This window comes from Trachemys scripta, chromosome 20 (genome assembly GCF_013100865.1).
Source record: "Trachemys scripta elegans isolate TJP31775 chromosome 20, CAS_Tse_1.0, whole genome shotgun sequence".
Taxonomy (NCBI): Eukaryota; Metazoa; Chordata; order Testudines; family Emydidae; genus Trachemys; species Trachemys scripta.
In genome coordinates, this window is record NC_048317.1 from 3,768,213 (window position 1) to 3,782,463 (window position 14,251).

Below are 14,251 nucleotides of genomic sequence, written 5' to 3' on the forward strand. Positions count from 1 at the left end.
CAGCTACTGCCCTGGTTGGCATGAAAGGTTAAGGATCAAATGGGTCACAGGGACTGGATTCCCCTCCCCCTCTTAGAAGGGAATCCCACTTGTACCCAGCTAGGGCTCTGTCCAGGCACTGTGCGTGGGAAGTTTCCAGTCTCTGGGGTCATCAGGCTGGCACTGCTCAGGAGCGGGGAGGCGGAGAATTCTAGCGCTGAGCCGAGGGGTCCAGTCTGCTGTGGGTGCAGGCACATATCTCCTATTGACGATATCCTCTGCTAATGGGTGATCCAGGCCTAGTGATCAGAGGTGGAATAGCACATGGAATATAGAGCAGGAGCCACCTTTATTAAATCATTCAGCAGGTTTTGATGATCTGAAATGCATTTTAAAATATTTCAATTCCTTTTGCCGGTCCCGTTGTTTGCCGAGGGCCAGGCTTTCTTGGCAGGACGGGGAGCTTCACCTAATCAGCAGGAAGGGTGCTGACGGGCCCATGCTAACACGGTGATGCACCATCTTTAACCCTGGCAGATTCATCCGCTTGCTGGGCTTGGACGATCATTCCTAGGGCTGCTTGCCTTTGTTTTGACTTGCATTCGGTTCCAAGCTAGGGAGATCAGAAGATACGCCTCTGAACGGCAGGTGACTCCAGGCAGCAGATGCCATTGCTTTGATTATGAAAGCAAATGCCTTACATAAGACTGGGAGTTTGAAAAAAACAATCCAGCTAAGACCTTCGTCCAAGGAAGCTCCTCTCTTCTTGTCCTCTCTATCCCAGGAATCTGACAGTGCCCCCTCACCAGGAGTTTTCAGAGCACAGCCACCCTGAACAGTTTGTTCTCGCCTCTTTGAGAGTGGCAAACACTAGCCGAAGAACTTTTTTTGTTAAAAGCTCTTAGGGTGACCCCTGGTGGTCATGCCTCAGAGTAGCTGGCTGGCTCCTGAACAGAGAGCTCATCTTCACTAGTGAATTTTCTTTGGATAAAATTGCATTTAACTGGTCCATCTAGGCTATAGGTTTTTTATCCCTGGACTGATATGGTTATATCAGGTTAAGCAGCAGCATGGGCTAGTCTAACAGTAACAGCATAGAACTGAGCATCAGGAGAGCTGTGCTGTACTCCTAGCTCTTCCATAGCCTTATCTTGCTGCTGTGCGCCTCAGTTTCCACTTCTGTAAAATGGGTACAATACATTCCTCACCTCAGAGGGAAACCCTGAGGTTAAATTCACTAACATCTATAAAGTTCTTTGAAATCCGTATCCAGGGGGAGCAACAGAAGGATAAAGGACTTGCTGGTCCAAGAGCCCCTCCCTTAGCATGGAGAGAAAAGAACCCATCATCACAGATATATACAAACAAACAGCACACTCTTCTGCCTGTGAGTAGCATTGGGGTTTTATAGGGACAGCCTACGTGATGGCATAGGGTGCAATCAAGGGTTTATTGGCAGGAGTTTGGGACAACGTTAGTCACGAGCCGTGAAGCTGTGAATTATGCAAGTCACCTGACAGGGTGTCTATAAACCCTTTGTCCTGCTTCACAGCAGCAGGGATTTGTTTTGTGTCACATTAGAGAGAAAAGTTATGAGGATTTTTGAGTTTTAAAAAAACTTTTGTCGTTCCTAGTTTTCCATCTCCTTCCGCCCAGAAGGTCAAATCACCTCCGTAACATGTACAGGCCCTGGAGCTACAGAAACACGAGGACACATGTTTAAACAGACTTCTCAACGTGGGAAGCTATTTTAGGTGGGCTGAATGTTTCTGAGTGTGAGGTCTGCTATTGAGCTTTGCAAGTTACAAATAACACCCCCTCCTCCTAGAGAAGCCCCTTTTTCCATAAGGCTAGAGCAGATGGTTTGATCATATCAGCCTTTAAAAGGCACTGGTCCAGCACTGAACTGGGGGGGGGGGGGGGAGTTTCAATATTTGGTGGGGAAGGAAACTTTCCTGTGGTATTATCAGAAGTGCAGTTATCTGAAATAGGACCAGAATGTCAGAAGCAGCACTAGCAGAGACGGATCAGAGGGCAGGTGAGCCGGCAAAACAAATAGAACTTATCTCATGGCTGCAGAAATATCGTACAAGCATTTGTCCCGTAAATATCATTATCATGGGGAAACATAAAAACCACACACACACACGCCTTCCACCTCTTAATTCAGCCTTGAGTAAATCTGATCATCTAATTTTATCAAACAGCCAGGAACCAAATCATTTGAACTAACAGTCACACCACTCCCACTCTTCACCTTGATCACTTTTGAACAGCATTGTTGGATCGGTCAGTTACTATCAGGCGTTTCATTACTCAGGGGCCAATATACTGCATGAGACAGAACGAAGAAAAGATATGCAGGGAGCTTCATGTTAGTAAAAACCCCACCTGCGCACTGGGCTATTCATGCTGTTATTAGCAGTCTTGTCTGTGATGAAGTTGTGCTCTGCACCCTAGTGGATAAAAAGAGCAGCTGCTTATTTCAATGAAACCAGAGGAACGGGTGAAACTGACGGAGACCCACAGTACTGTACGAGCTGTTAAGGGAACCCCCACATACAACATGAAACACGCAGTAATAAAGAGATTATTTATTAGTTCAGACAAGCAGCTCTGCCCTCCTGTGGATATACGGCTAGATTGTGTTGAGGGTTTCTGGGGATAAATGGATCTGAAGGCCAGAAGGGACCACTCCAACCATCTCATGCGGCCACCGATAGAACACAGGTCAGAGAATTTCACCTGGTGATTCCTGCATCCAGCCCACAACTTCTGGCTGAGGTAGAGTGAGTCTTTCAGAAAGTCATCCAGCTCTGGCTTTAAAGACGCCACACGATGGAGAATCCACCATATGCCCTAGATAAGTTGTTCCAAGGACTAATTACCCTCAGGGTTAAAAATAGGCTCCTTTTACAGGCCCCAATGTGGTAAGAAGCTCTGGGTGGCATAGGCGTCCATCAGCGTAATGGCCCTGCAAGATTGGGTCCATACTTGGTTAGGCGGCCTGGTGAGGTCATCAGAGCCTTGGAAATGTTCAGGGGGTAAAGGGTAGGCGATTTTTGGAGCCCCCTAGCCTTACTCATCTTTGGAGCTCTCCAGTCCTCTTTCTGATCTGCTGCTGTAATCACACGCAGGGTGACTTTAGGAGGCCCGGCAAAGTGAAAGGACGAGAGAAGCTCACGCACTTTCATAGAATTAAATCTCATTAGCAAAGGGCTTTGCAAACTGAAGCAACAAACAAATTCTTCTGTTGCAATTGGGCTTTTATTAAAACACTTTATTTAACATTTGAAATGCCAACAGCATGAGAGAAGGTCAAGATCTTCCTTGGTTCTTTTGGAAAGGGCAAAGCCATCCCGCACATGGGAACACAGGGTTTATAGGCTGCATTCAAGAGCCCAGGGAGAGACAAATAAAAATCGTTTGGTCAAGATGAGAAAATATAAAATCAACATCCTGGGAAGTTGAAATCCCAGGATTCCATGTATCCATGGCCTGGGGGTGCTCTCCAGTGCAGTGCCTGGTTTAATGGGGAGATAAACGTCCATTCTTATAACAACGAAAGAGACCTGCCAACAATGACAGACCAAAATTAACTGCAGCTTTGACCCTTTTGAAACAAAAGCTGAGCTGCACTATGTACAATCACGCTGCTTGATCTGAGAGCGTGCAGTCATTTCACCAGCAGCTCCCAGTGCAAGGCAGGCTCAGGTCACAAGGGAACTAACTTCTTGCAGTCTTGGATCTGGGCCCCAGTGGAATTTTGCTCACCTTGCATCATGGCACCATCAGACAATTTGACACAGGGGTGTCCCTGTTGCTCAGCTGAGACCTCAGGACTAGAATAGCAGGTCAGGACTGAGAGGGGGGCTTCATTTTAGGGATGAGATGCATTGGTAGGGAAGCCCCAGCTTGGCAGATCAGGGGAGGGCTGCAGTTCAGGGTGGAGGTATGTTAAGAGAGCTGCATGAGATCCCAGATTTGACCAGCAGGGGGTGCTGCTGGTCACAGGAGAGGTAAAGCCGTGCGGTGGCCCAGGACTGGAAAGCTGTAGGCCTGCACTGACGTGTGCTAGCAGAGCTCTGCAGAGCAAGCTTGCTCAGTTCCTGGCTCAGGCTTGAGAGAAGCTTTCATTGGCCTTATACACAAACCTCCTTGGAAACCACCCCCAGAACATGGAATCCAGGGAGAGTTGGTCAGCGGGCCACTTCCCCAGCAATGCCAGAACCTCCTTAGTCCTGAACAGAACGCATTTCTAAGGGCACCCTCACGTCGGCCCTCTCTCCCGTTGGGACCCAACTCCCCCTCCCCTGCCGCCCGCCCGAATCTGTGAATGCAGAGAGCCAAAACGCAGCCAAGCAGCAATTATTCTGAACAGCAAGTGCTAGGCAGAGCAAACCCTGCTCCTCCGGGCCCTGCTGAGCTCTGACTGCACCTCTCTAATTTTACGAGGTGTTTGGCTACTTAAACACTTCTTGCCCACGTCCTGGCAGTAAACAGTTGAAAGGTGTGTGAGGAGCTAGGAAAACACCTGGCTTTCTTCCCCGCACCCCGCGGCTGTGGGAGGAGGGGCCCTTCACCGCTCACAAAGGCACTGTTCTAATGCTGCCATGCCATAACGGTTGGCCAGCTTCTTGCCCTGCTGTAAGACCATCACCTCTCTGCATTGCTGGCTGGCTCTGGCCAGCTCCAGCAACACGCCCTGCAATGCCGTAAGGAGATCAAAGTCCACTGAGACCGGGGCAGCTTGGCCCAATAACTGCAAGAGGTTGTCTAGCCAACGTGACCGGAGGACCGTTTGGGGCAGCCAGGGAAAGAGCGGCACGCAGCTGGCAAAGGCCTGCATCCCCAGGAACCACAGCTCACTGAGGTCCGCCCAGGCCGCCTCATAGGCTGGTGACACAGCCAGGACCAAGCACTGGCTGGTGGGATCTGCCCGGGCAGCATGGGCCTGAGAAAGGAAGCAGATAGCGGCTTCGAAGAAGTTCTCGGCTAGTGGCATCCCCTGGAGACCTGAAAAAATGGGAAATGAATTAATTGGCCAGGCCAGCTTGGCATGCTCCCAGGAGTCAGCTTGCTACAGGGCTTTCTTCAGCAGGTGCAGAATAGGTGATAGGGGAGTTCCTTAATCCACGCCTTTCCAGCACCTCACAGGCGTACCGCATGTTCTTTGCTCCATGAGGTTTTGGTTTGTTCACTCAACACATCTTTCCAGGAACAGGACTCCTGACCCCAAACTGGGCAGGTCACCCCTGCTGTGCAATCTCCCCCGAGCCCAGTCCCGTCCCATTGACAATAAAAGTGCTCAGCTTCGTCACCAGGATCACTTCTTACCTGGAGAAGTGTCAAGGATCCTGGCCATCATCAAGCCCAGCGTGGTAACGTTGGCTGCTAGAACAAGGCGATCTCTCTGGGGCAGCAGAGCCGGGAGAGACTTCAGCAGCGCATCCATCAGGGAGGAAAAGCATCTGTCTCGCCTAGAGAGAAAACCAACCCAGAGAGACGTGCGCTGAGCGGAGCCGGAAGCACCCAGAGGTGCCAGGCTTAACCCCGAGGCAGGGAAGCAACACTGTCACAGTGGGAAAGTCCCAATCCTAAACCCTGGAGTCCTGGGCAAACCGGATGCATGTTTTACAGCAAAGTTGGTGCCAGAAAGTGGCTGTAATCAGGACTCCAGAGGGCGGTGACAACTCTAATTCTTTCTCTCAGTGATGTCCCAAACGATCACACTCCTGTTACAGGTCAAAAGGCAATTTCTTTCCGTCCTCGCACCACAAACTGCACCTGGGCCCTGAGGTGCCATCAGAGCTCTTTCTACCTCAGAATCACCCTGCTCATTGTCTATGATGTGTAAGGAAGAACAAACTCTGGCTTGTCCCAGTGGCTGGGTCTGGTCTGCAGGGCTAACACGAGCCCACGCCTGTTGGTGGCTGACCTGATTCACACATGCAGAATGTAGAAACCTGAGTAATGAGGCACCCTTCTAAAAAATCCCTTTTGGACGAGGTCTGCATTTTGAGGACCCAACTCCTTGCCCAGAAGGGCTGGATTCAGCTTTCTCTAATGCAGCTCAAAGCACCGGGCAGCGTAGCGCTAGAGCAGCCGAAGGGAAACCCTAGCTCTGTCACATGCCTCCAGCCTGACCTGAGAGTGAAATTCAGTGCCATGGCACATGCAGTTCTGGCCTCTCTTCTGAGCCTGCCAGTGGGGAGCCAATTAGTGACATGCTGGGAACTAGCCTGAAACCCACCAAACTCCTCTCTCCTGGCACCTTCTTTTTTCTTACTAAAGATCTTAAAACAAGTGGATTCCTGCAGTTCCAGGTTTGTTACCTGACCAAGTCTGGAGCGGTCACCACAAGGTTAAGGAAAACTCCACAGGTGGTTTGCAAACTGATTTCTATGCTGTCTGGAGGAGCAGAGGTCTGGGGGTCAGAGGCCAACAACTCCCACTGGTGCAGGAAATATTGACACAGCAATGCTGGAGCCCCCTCTGAGATAAGGATTTCCCGAGGTCGGTCCTCTGCCGTCAAATGGCACAAGCCAGGTAGCAGAAATCTGGAGAGGGGACGGGGTGGGAAATACAGTAAAGGAGATGCAGTTAGCTGGTTACAGGCTGACATTTCAATCTGTTAAAAACAAAATGAGTGCATGGGAGAATGGAACATAGGAATGATCAGACTGGATCAACCCACAGGCTATCTAATCCAGTGTCCTGTCTCCAATAGGATGCTTCAGAATAACGTGCAAGAAACCTCACAGCAGGCAGATGTGGGAAATCTGCTCCTAGGACGGTCTCACCCTAACACCTAATAGCTAAGCTCTGATGCAGGAGGTTCTGGAACCCTTCCAGAACTCTTTGCTGCATTAACCGTTACAACTCTGGCTAGTCTCGTTATCGGCATAATCAATCAATCCATCCTGGAATCTTACAAAGGGAGTTCCAACTGCCTCTTGAACAGCAAACGAGGAATCCATGTATACCGCTGAACTACAGTCAAGCTGTGAAACACAAGGCTAGAAGCCTGGTGTGTGCACTGCAGTGCCGTCCAGGAGACCCAGGTTCAACTCCCTGTCCTGGCCCCTCGCAGTCACAGACTGGCTGGAAGTACTGTCAAGTTTATGGCATTCTGCCGAAGGTCCCCATCCCTATGTGCTAGTTGATCTCCAAGTGCTAGGATCACACCGGCAGGATTATTCAGCTCAGAAAGAAAAGGTGCTTTGAGACTACAGTGGCATGTTCTGTACAAACCCTATGACTGAAAGAGTGGGGTTAACAAGAGTGAAAAATACAAAATCTGATCGTCCCCCTTTGCTTTGAACAAGGGGACACTGGAAATGAATGGCTGGGAAGTTTAGAACAAAAGGAATGCTAGTTCCCACTGAATGCAGTCAACCTGGGGAACACTATGTTGCAGGAGGGGTTGAAATCAAATATTGTGGCAGGACTCCTAAAAACATATGAATGATGATCTTCTGCAGTTCTGCTAAGACAAGAAGTGTCAGCTCTCATGCTCCAAGACTGGCTGTTGCCCTGGGGCTCAAGAAGGGATTTCTCTAGCCACCTCATGCAGAGTTGCACAAGTACATAGATGTATTATGGGCTTTTTCCTTCCTCTGAGACATCAGCTGTGGGCTGCTGCTGGAAGCAGGATACAGACTTGATGGCCCCACAGTCTGATGTGAGCTAGGTTTCTGTGCCAAGATGTAGGAGTACCTCAGGCAGCAGCATAACTGTGTCTATCCTGTGCTTGAGATACTCACCTTAGAGCGTCTCTGGGCCACACAGATCCCTGAGTGCTGCCCAGTCCAGCCAGCTCCGCCGCATGCTGGGATGGGCTCCTGGCTTTGTCCCCCTCTTGGAAAAGCGTCTTTGCGTACTGAATGAGGAAAGGCAGGAGGTCGCAGATTTCCTGCTTGAGAGAGGAGGTCTCTTCAGCCAGCCAGGCACCGAGGATTCGAACAGAGGCAAATATGAAAGGATCCTTCAGCTTCTGCTCTCCCACCTGCCCAGGGAACAAAACAGGCATAAGATGACGCTGCAGAGGGGAGCTCTGGGAGCAGAGGCTTTTCCCCATTTCAGCCTCCCCTATGAAGTGAGGCAGGAAACCCTGGATGGCCCTTCCCCTCGGCGCTGAGCAATTAGTAAAGGACAGGAAAACACTGCAGGAAAAGCTGGGCTCTGCAGCTCACTCCAGTGAGGTAAACTGATAAACGCATTTCAATTGAGACATACTTCCTTTCAGCGTTAAGTCTTGACACTCCCCCGAAAGCTAGCGAACTGGGCCACCTTGCCCTTCAGCTACACAGGGAATGAAAATTACACTGCTCCTAGGTCCAGGACTTGCTGTATTCAGTCCTGGACCAGAGTCAGCACTGCAAGACCAATGGACCAGGGACAGGTTTACAATCTCCTGGGATTTCTGATGCTAGAAAGCATTGATTCCTGATTCTGGCTGGTCTCTAGACAGCAGCTGACAAATATCTTTTCCTTTGCAGGGAAAACGGAGTCACCAATATGAGGATAATCACAGTGTTCATGATTCTGAATGTCTCGTGACCTGTCAGATCTGAAAACACTTTGAGAAGACCAGTACAGATGTTTTTGGAATCAGTGAGAACTGTTCCAAGCGTCTGGGCGATGGGAACAGGGAGCAAAAAGGAGCACCTGGGGAGGGGATTATGTCAGATAGGGAAGCTGGGGATACAGCTTTTAAACTACACAGAAGAAAACAAAAACATGTAGAGGCCAAAGCAAACTCTCCCTGACTTCCATGAAAACAGGCATGGGCCTGTGTGCATTTGGGATCTCCCAAACCCCAGCAACAGCGAGATCTCCCAGTGACTGACCCCACGAGGCAGGCATGCCAGGGAGGGGGGCTATTTCCAGTCATAGCTTTACCTGTCTCAGGTAGTGTATTACAGCCCCAAATGCCTCCTCCATGATTCTCACTAGTTGCAATTTCTGCGCCTCCCTCAACCGCGGTTTCTCTTCTTTCATGCACTCCAGGATCCCCAGCTCAATAAGGGTGTAACAGCCTGTTACCACCTCCTGCTTCCCATCCACATCTGCCGGGTCCAGCTCCTCCAGGGACAGACGGACCTCCACACAGGCCAGGTTCACCAGCAGGGCCAGGAACTTGCTCCCGGCCCTCTCTGTTGGGATCCATTCTGAGCCACAGGCCTGGGTGAGGCAGGCAGCAAGCTTCAGTGCAGGGTCTCGCTGGGACTGGCTCAGTTTGCTGCTCAGGATGCTAGCCAGGCCTCTGTAAAGGTTGCAGAGGCACTCGGAACCCTGTCGGTCCCGGGCGAGCAGCAGCGCTGGAGATACAAAGTGAGGCAGAACATCACACAGCTGGAATTTGGTCATGTCTTCAGCCTGGTGGAATTCCTCACTGAGCCTGTTCAGCACAGCCATGAGGTCAGGGGTGGCTCTCTGCCAGCACTTAGTCTCTGCTGTGGCTAGAAGCCCCAGGAGCAGCTCAAGGGCGCGGTCACAGCCGTAATTGCGATTCACGTAGGCCTGGCACAGAGCTGACACGGTTCCCTGGGATACCAACTCTTTGGGGCCCCTGGGAGTGCCCATGATAGCACCCAGACACTGGTAAACGTCATCGATCATGGAGCTCGTGGACAGATCGTCTGGATCAGATGGGGAAGCCAGGATGTTGTTGAAGGTCGGGATTTTGTTAAGGATCTGGGAATGGCTGGCTAACTCCGAATCAGTGCAGAAACATGCCAGCAGAGTGAGACCAAGTCCTCGGAACATGTGCTCTGGACAGCCAGGTGGGGGCTCCCTGGAAGCAAGAAGCCGGTTTGGGAACGTGAATCCAACTGCATCAAAGATCCGGCGACGGGTTCTGGAGTCGACATCTCCCGCTCTGACCACTTTGGTCACCTGCCAGACAAACCAGGGATCTGTGAGCAGCACAAGCGCATGGGCAGAGGCCTTGCTAGGAGCTCTTTGCAGGGCGGAGCAGTTAAAAAAAGAGGCCAGAGGAACTCATTCATTTATACAGTGAAGTGGACCCCCAACCATCCAGCTGCCCCCAGATCTGCACAGCAGCCTGGGCACCTGGACAAAAGGTACAGCTGTGAACACTCACAGCATCTTCCAGCTGAGCGTCTCTGTGTGCTCTGCTAACACCCATTAACTCTCACAACAACCCCATGGGGACGTGTTTCACCCCCATTTTACAAACAGGAAGGTCAAGGCATAGAGATTTGGAGGAACTTGCCCAAAGTCTCATTGCATGTCAGTGGCAGAACTGGAAATAGAACCCAGGAATCCTGACTCCCAGTCCCCTGCACTAACAATTCTCCCTGCAGGGACATCTAACCGATGGTGGCTGTTCCTACGTTTGTTTCTGAAGTGGTTGCACTCTATTGTGCCAGCCGGAAATGGACTCTTACCAAGAGCAGGGCTGCAAACTGCTCACTGTCATGTTTTGCGTCTCTGAGCACACTCAGGCACCGCTCCAGCGTTGCATTCCTTGTGCTTTCACTGGCCTCGGGAGAAGCTCCTGAATGGGAAGTCATGATGCCAAGTCCACCTGTGAACACAGAAAGGCAGCGTTTACCAGACCAGAAAGCACTAGGATGGGATGGGGCTGCCAGTCCGAATGGAGAAATCTGGTATGATGGAGAGACGCTCTAAGTAAGAAGAAGAGTCAGAGGGGAACGTGACCGAGATGTTTAAGATCACTGAGAACTAATGAGAGCCCCGTCATCACCCTGCCCCATAATCAGAGAACAAGGATTAAATTAATCACAAAAAGATCTAAAAGAAAAGGAAAATGTTCCTGCCCATGTGCTCAGTCTGTAGAATTCCCCACTGCAGACGGTCAGCATCTCAAATGCAGTGGCTGGATTTGAAAAGGAGCTGGGTTATTTTACGGCCCATAATAAAATCTGTAGTCATGTAAGCTACCATAAGGGTAATCAAACATCAGGCTTCAGGGCATAAACTGATAAATGTAGGAATCAGGAAGGAATCTGCAGCATGGTAAAATTGGCCAGGTGTTATGGTTGTTGCTTTGTGCATTTATTTGAAGTATCAAATATTGATCACTGCCAGATCAATGGACTGATTTGGACTACATGGTCTATTCTTATTTAAATAAAGAGAGAAGAAATTATTAAAAACCATTTCAAACTAAGGGATGCCAACTTTTGCTCATTTCGAACCAAATTTATTTCTAGCTTAAATTGTAGGGTAGCGCCTTTCTCAAATGCGTATTCCACGCAGGCTGCTGGCAGCTTTCTTTTGTTTGGATAATTACATACCAGCAAGCTTCCTTAATTATAGTACGTATTCGAGTGGCTGGGCTCAAGAATCTGTCATCAGCATTTCCATTACAAACCACAGTTTCAGAGAAGTTTATTACTCGGCTATAAACATTTGTTCCAGGCTCAAACATGGTTCAGTGCTTCCAAACCCACACATGAAAAAAGCTTTTAAACCAAATTTGGTTTAAATTGTTGAGGCTATTTTAAAGTTACAGAAGCACTAGACAAATAGAAAACAAGAGTGTGGATATTTTGTATGCGTGCTTCCACTGCTCAACAACAAACTTTGGTTTTTCACAAGGATATTTTGCAGCGTTGGATTCTTTTTGGCATTTCACATCAAAACAGTCACAATATTTGAGGGATGAAATCTGTGATTGTACCCTAGTCACTTTGCATAAAGCTTTTTAAATAGCCATTTGGTATTATGGTACCACAATATGTAAATCAGCATATACTAACACGAATGTGTATTTGCATATTACAGATGTGCCTCCTGAGTCATAAATCTGCCTATTAGACTAAATGAAGGAGACCTGAAACTACATATTACTGGAAGCCTGACTAAATTAAAGTGTGTGGATGGGTGAGAGAGTGCTAGTTTTAGCAGTTACATTTTCAGAGCTCCTCTCCCTCTGGAACAATGCACATCACTTTATAAACTATTATATAGACATCATCCACCACAGAAATGCAGCCACCTCTGGGATGGTAGGCAGCCAGCGTTTCACAGTGCACAGCAATGCTATAGAACTGTGTCATGGTAGTAGGTGAATCCAAACCAAGGGGGTGACATTGTCAGAGGCCGTAAAACAATTGCCTGTGTTGAAATTAGACCAGCTCTAAGGATCTTAATATCCACTAGTAGCCAGGGCCTCGGCTTCGTGTCCCCCCAGAACGGTGGCACTCCCAGCAGCACAGAGTCCCTTGCCTCATCCAGCACAGATTCACAGGGGAAGGCTGTGCCATGACACGCCAACACCACGTCCTGCAACCCTTGGATCTCCTGCACCCTGCAAGTTTGGGCATCACGACCCAAGGCTTTATTCATCGCCATGTGGCAGCATTTCCCAGGGCCCTGTTAGTGGGCTTCTGGGAGTCAGTTGCCTTGTTAAAAGACTGGGGCACGACCCCCCAAAAAACTGTAGGGGTGGGTAGAAAGAGTGACCAAGCTTGACTGTCTGGTGAGATGGGCTCCTGTCCCTGGGGGTATCCTCCCTGTCCTCCCCCCATCCAGATGTGCCTGTCAACTCGCTTACATACCATGCCCCCCATTCATCCCCCAGGCCCTGGCCAGCCCCCCCCCCCCGGGATCTGGTCTCAGAGGGGGCTGACTCAGAAGCTCCCTCCACTCCCCCAAAGTTCCCCTCATTCACAGCTATGAGAGCCTGAACACGCTGCCCTCACATCAGCCGCCGGCCCCAGGGCCCTCACCTCACAACCGTCAGCCTCTCCCTCCAGCCAATCAGCGAGCCCCACGCTCCCGCTCTAGCCAATCGCGTGCTGGATTGTTAGGCGGCGGGTGATGCAGCCGCCGCCATGCCGAATATGGGCAAAGTCCGGCGGTAGGACTCCCCCGCCGCTCTCCGCAGGCAAGATGGTCCCGCGAGGCCCTTTCCTAACCGGGCGGCTCCTACGGGGCAGAGGCGGCAAGGCCACGCTAGAGACAGAAACCACCGCTCTCCGGCGTCGCCGCGGCTGTTTCCGCTTCCGGGTCCCTGTGGGGGGTGAGGTTGTCTTTCCGGGTCAGAGGTGGACGAGTGCCCGCCCCCCCGCCTGCTGCTGAGTGAAGCCGAGAGAAGGAGCCCAGTGCACGCCCAGCTCCTCGGGGATCTCCCCGGCCCCGGGCCCCCCATGGAAGCGGGGGAGGAGGCCGCGCGGCCCGCCGGCGAGAGGCGCTGGAGGCCTGAGCCCCCCCTGCCCTGCGGGGAGCGGCGCGGGTGAGGGCGCGGGGGCCGCCCCTGGAGCTCCCCGGTCATGTGCCCGTGGTAGGTACCCGCTTGTAAGGGGAGCCGCGGTCCGCGTGCTCGGCGCTGCGCAGAGCCAGTGGCCGGGAGTTCCGCAGGCAGCGGCTGCTGGGCTCCCTCCGCCCCGGCACCGCGGCGCCCCCTCCCGCCCCCCGGCTGGCCGGGTTGGGCTGGGGGCCGTTTCAGTTGGAACTTGGCGGTGGGAGAAAGGCTGCGGGACTTGGGCTCGCCGCCTCCGCGCGGCTCGGGCGCTGATCGGACCGGTTCTGGGCCGCCTGGGGCGCTAGCCCCGGGGATGCGTTGCCAGGCTGAACGCTGAATTATTATTTTTTTAGTCGGTGTTCTTCAAAATAAAACGGCTAAAGGGATGTGCCTGAGATTAACTCTTTCCAGGACAAACGAATAGTGTCAGTGTCAGCTGATCAGCTCCCCAGAGCTCTCATTTGACTCTCCATTTTTTTCAGGAAATTATTTTCTCCTGTACAAAGCCAAGCTGGCTTTCGCATTCCTAAGAGTCAGGAAGGTATGCTATCTAGAGCTGCATGCAGGCGAGAGGGGAAAAGAGCAAACGTTTGTTTTGTTTCCCTTCTCAGTTTGGGGTGGGGGAGAAAGCACTGCAAGTGAGATAATTTCAGGCTTATTCGGAGAAGTGTATTTTATTCAATGTGTGTGTTACTTTATTTTGAACAACAACTTTAGGATGTACTGGTCTTAAATTGTGTACGATTGCATAGTAAAAGGAAAAAAGAAATCAAGAGACCTAGCAATGGGATAAAGCCTGTCAGATGAAAGTAGACACTGTAGGTATTTTCATTATTGAACTCAGTATCTGTGTACCAGTGTGACTGCCCAGACAAAGCTCACATGGTAATGTTTTGTAAAGTGTTATGTTTTATTTTATTCTTCTCTTTCATCTGTTAAGAATAAGTTGCAGTTACAAACGCTCCCTGAAACATAACATTTTAAATACATATGCAAGGCAACGTATACAATTACAAGCAAAATATATACTTT

The 14,251-nt window shown here is 50.6% G+C and overlaps 2 protein-coding genes across 3 annotated transcripts in view; one reads left to right on the forward strand and one right to left on the reverse strand.

The window, feature by feature from the left end:
• Window positions 1–2,655: 2,655 nt before the first annotated feature.
• Window positions 2,656–12,997, reverse strand: NCDN (neurochondrin). 2 transcript variants are annotated; one of them, XM_034754372.1, is made up of 7 exons: window positions 12,705–12,997; window positions 10,395–10,534; window positions 8,884–9,879; window positions 7,746–7,987; window positions 6,315–6,539; window positions 5,317–5,459; window positions 2,656–4,995 (listed from the first exon to the last, which is right to left on the reverse strand). In XM_034754372.1, the coding sequence occupies exons 2-7, from the start codon at window positions 10,518–10,520 to the stop codon at window positions 4,559–4,561; spliced, it is 2,169 nt and encodes a 722-aa protein (XP_034610263.1). In that variant the 5' UTR covers window positions 10,521–10,534; window positions 12,705–12,997; the 3' UTR covers window positions 2,656–4,558. The 2 variants fall into 2 exon arrangements, with proteins under 2 accessions (XP_034610263.1, XP_034610264.1); XM_034754373.1 differs by having other exon boundaries at window positions 12,678–12,997.
• Window positions 12,998–13,045: 48 nt separating this feature from the next.
• The window catches only part of KIAA0319L (KIAA0319 like), a 54,741-nt gene continuing 53,535 nt past the window's right edge, over window positions 13,046–14,251 (forward strand). Inside the window, exon 1 of the mRNA XM_034754371.1 lies at window positions 13,046–13,258. The gene's annotated coding sequence lies outside the window, so the exon portion shown is untranslated. The remainder of the gene's footprint in view (window positions 13,259–14,251) is intronic.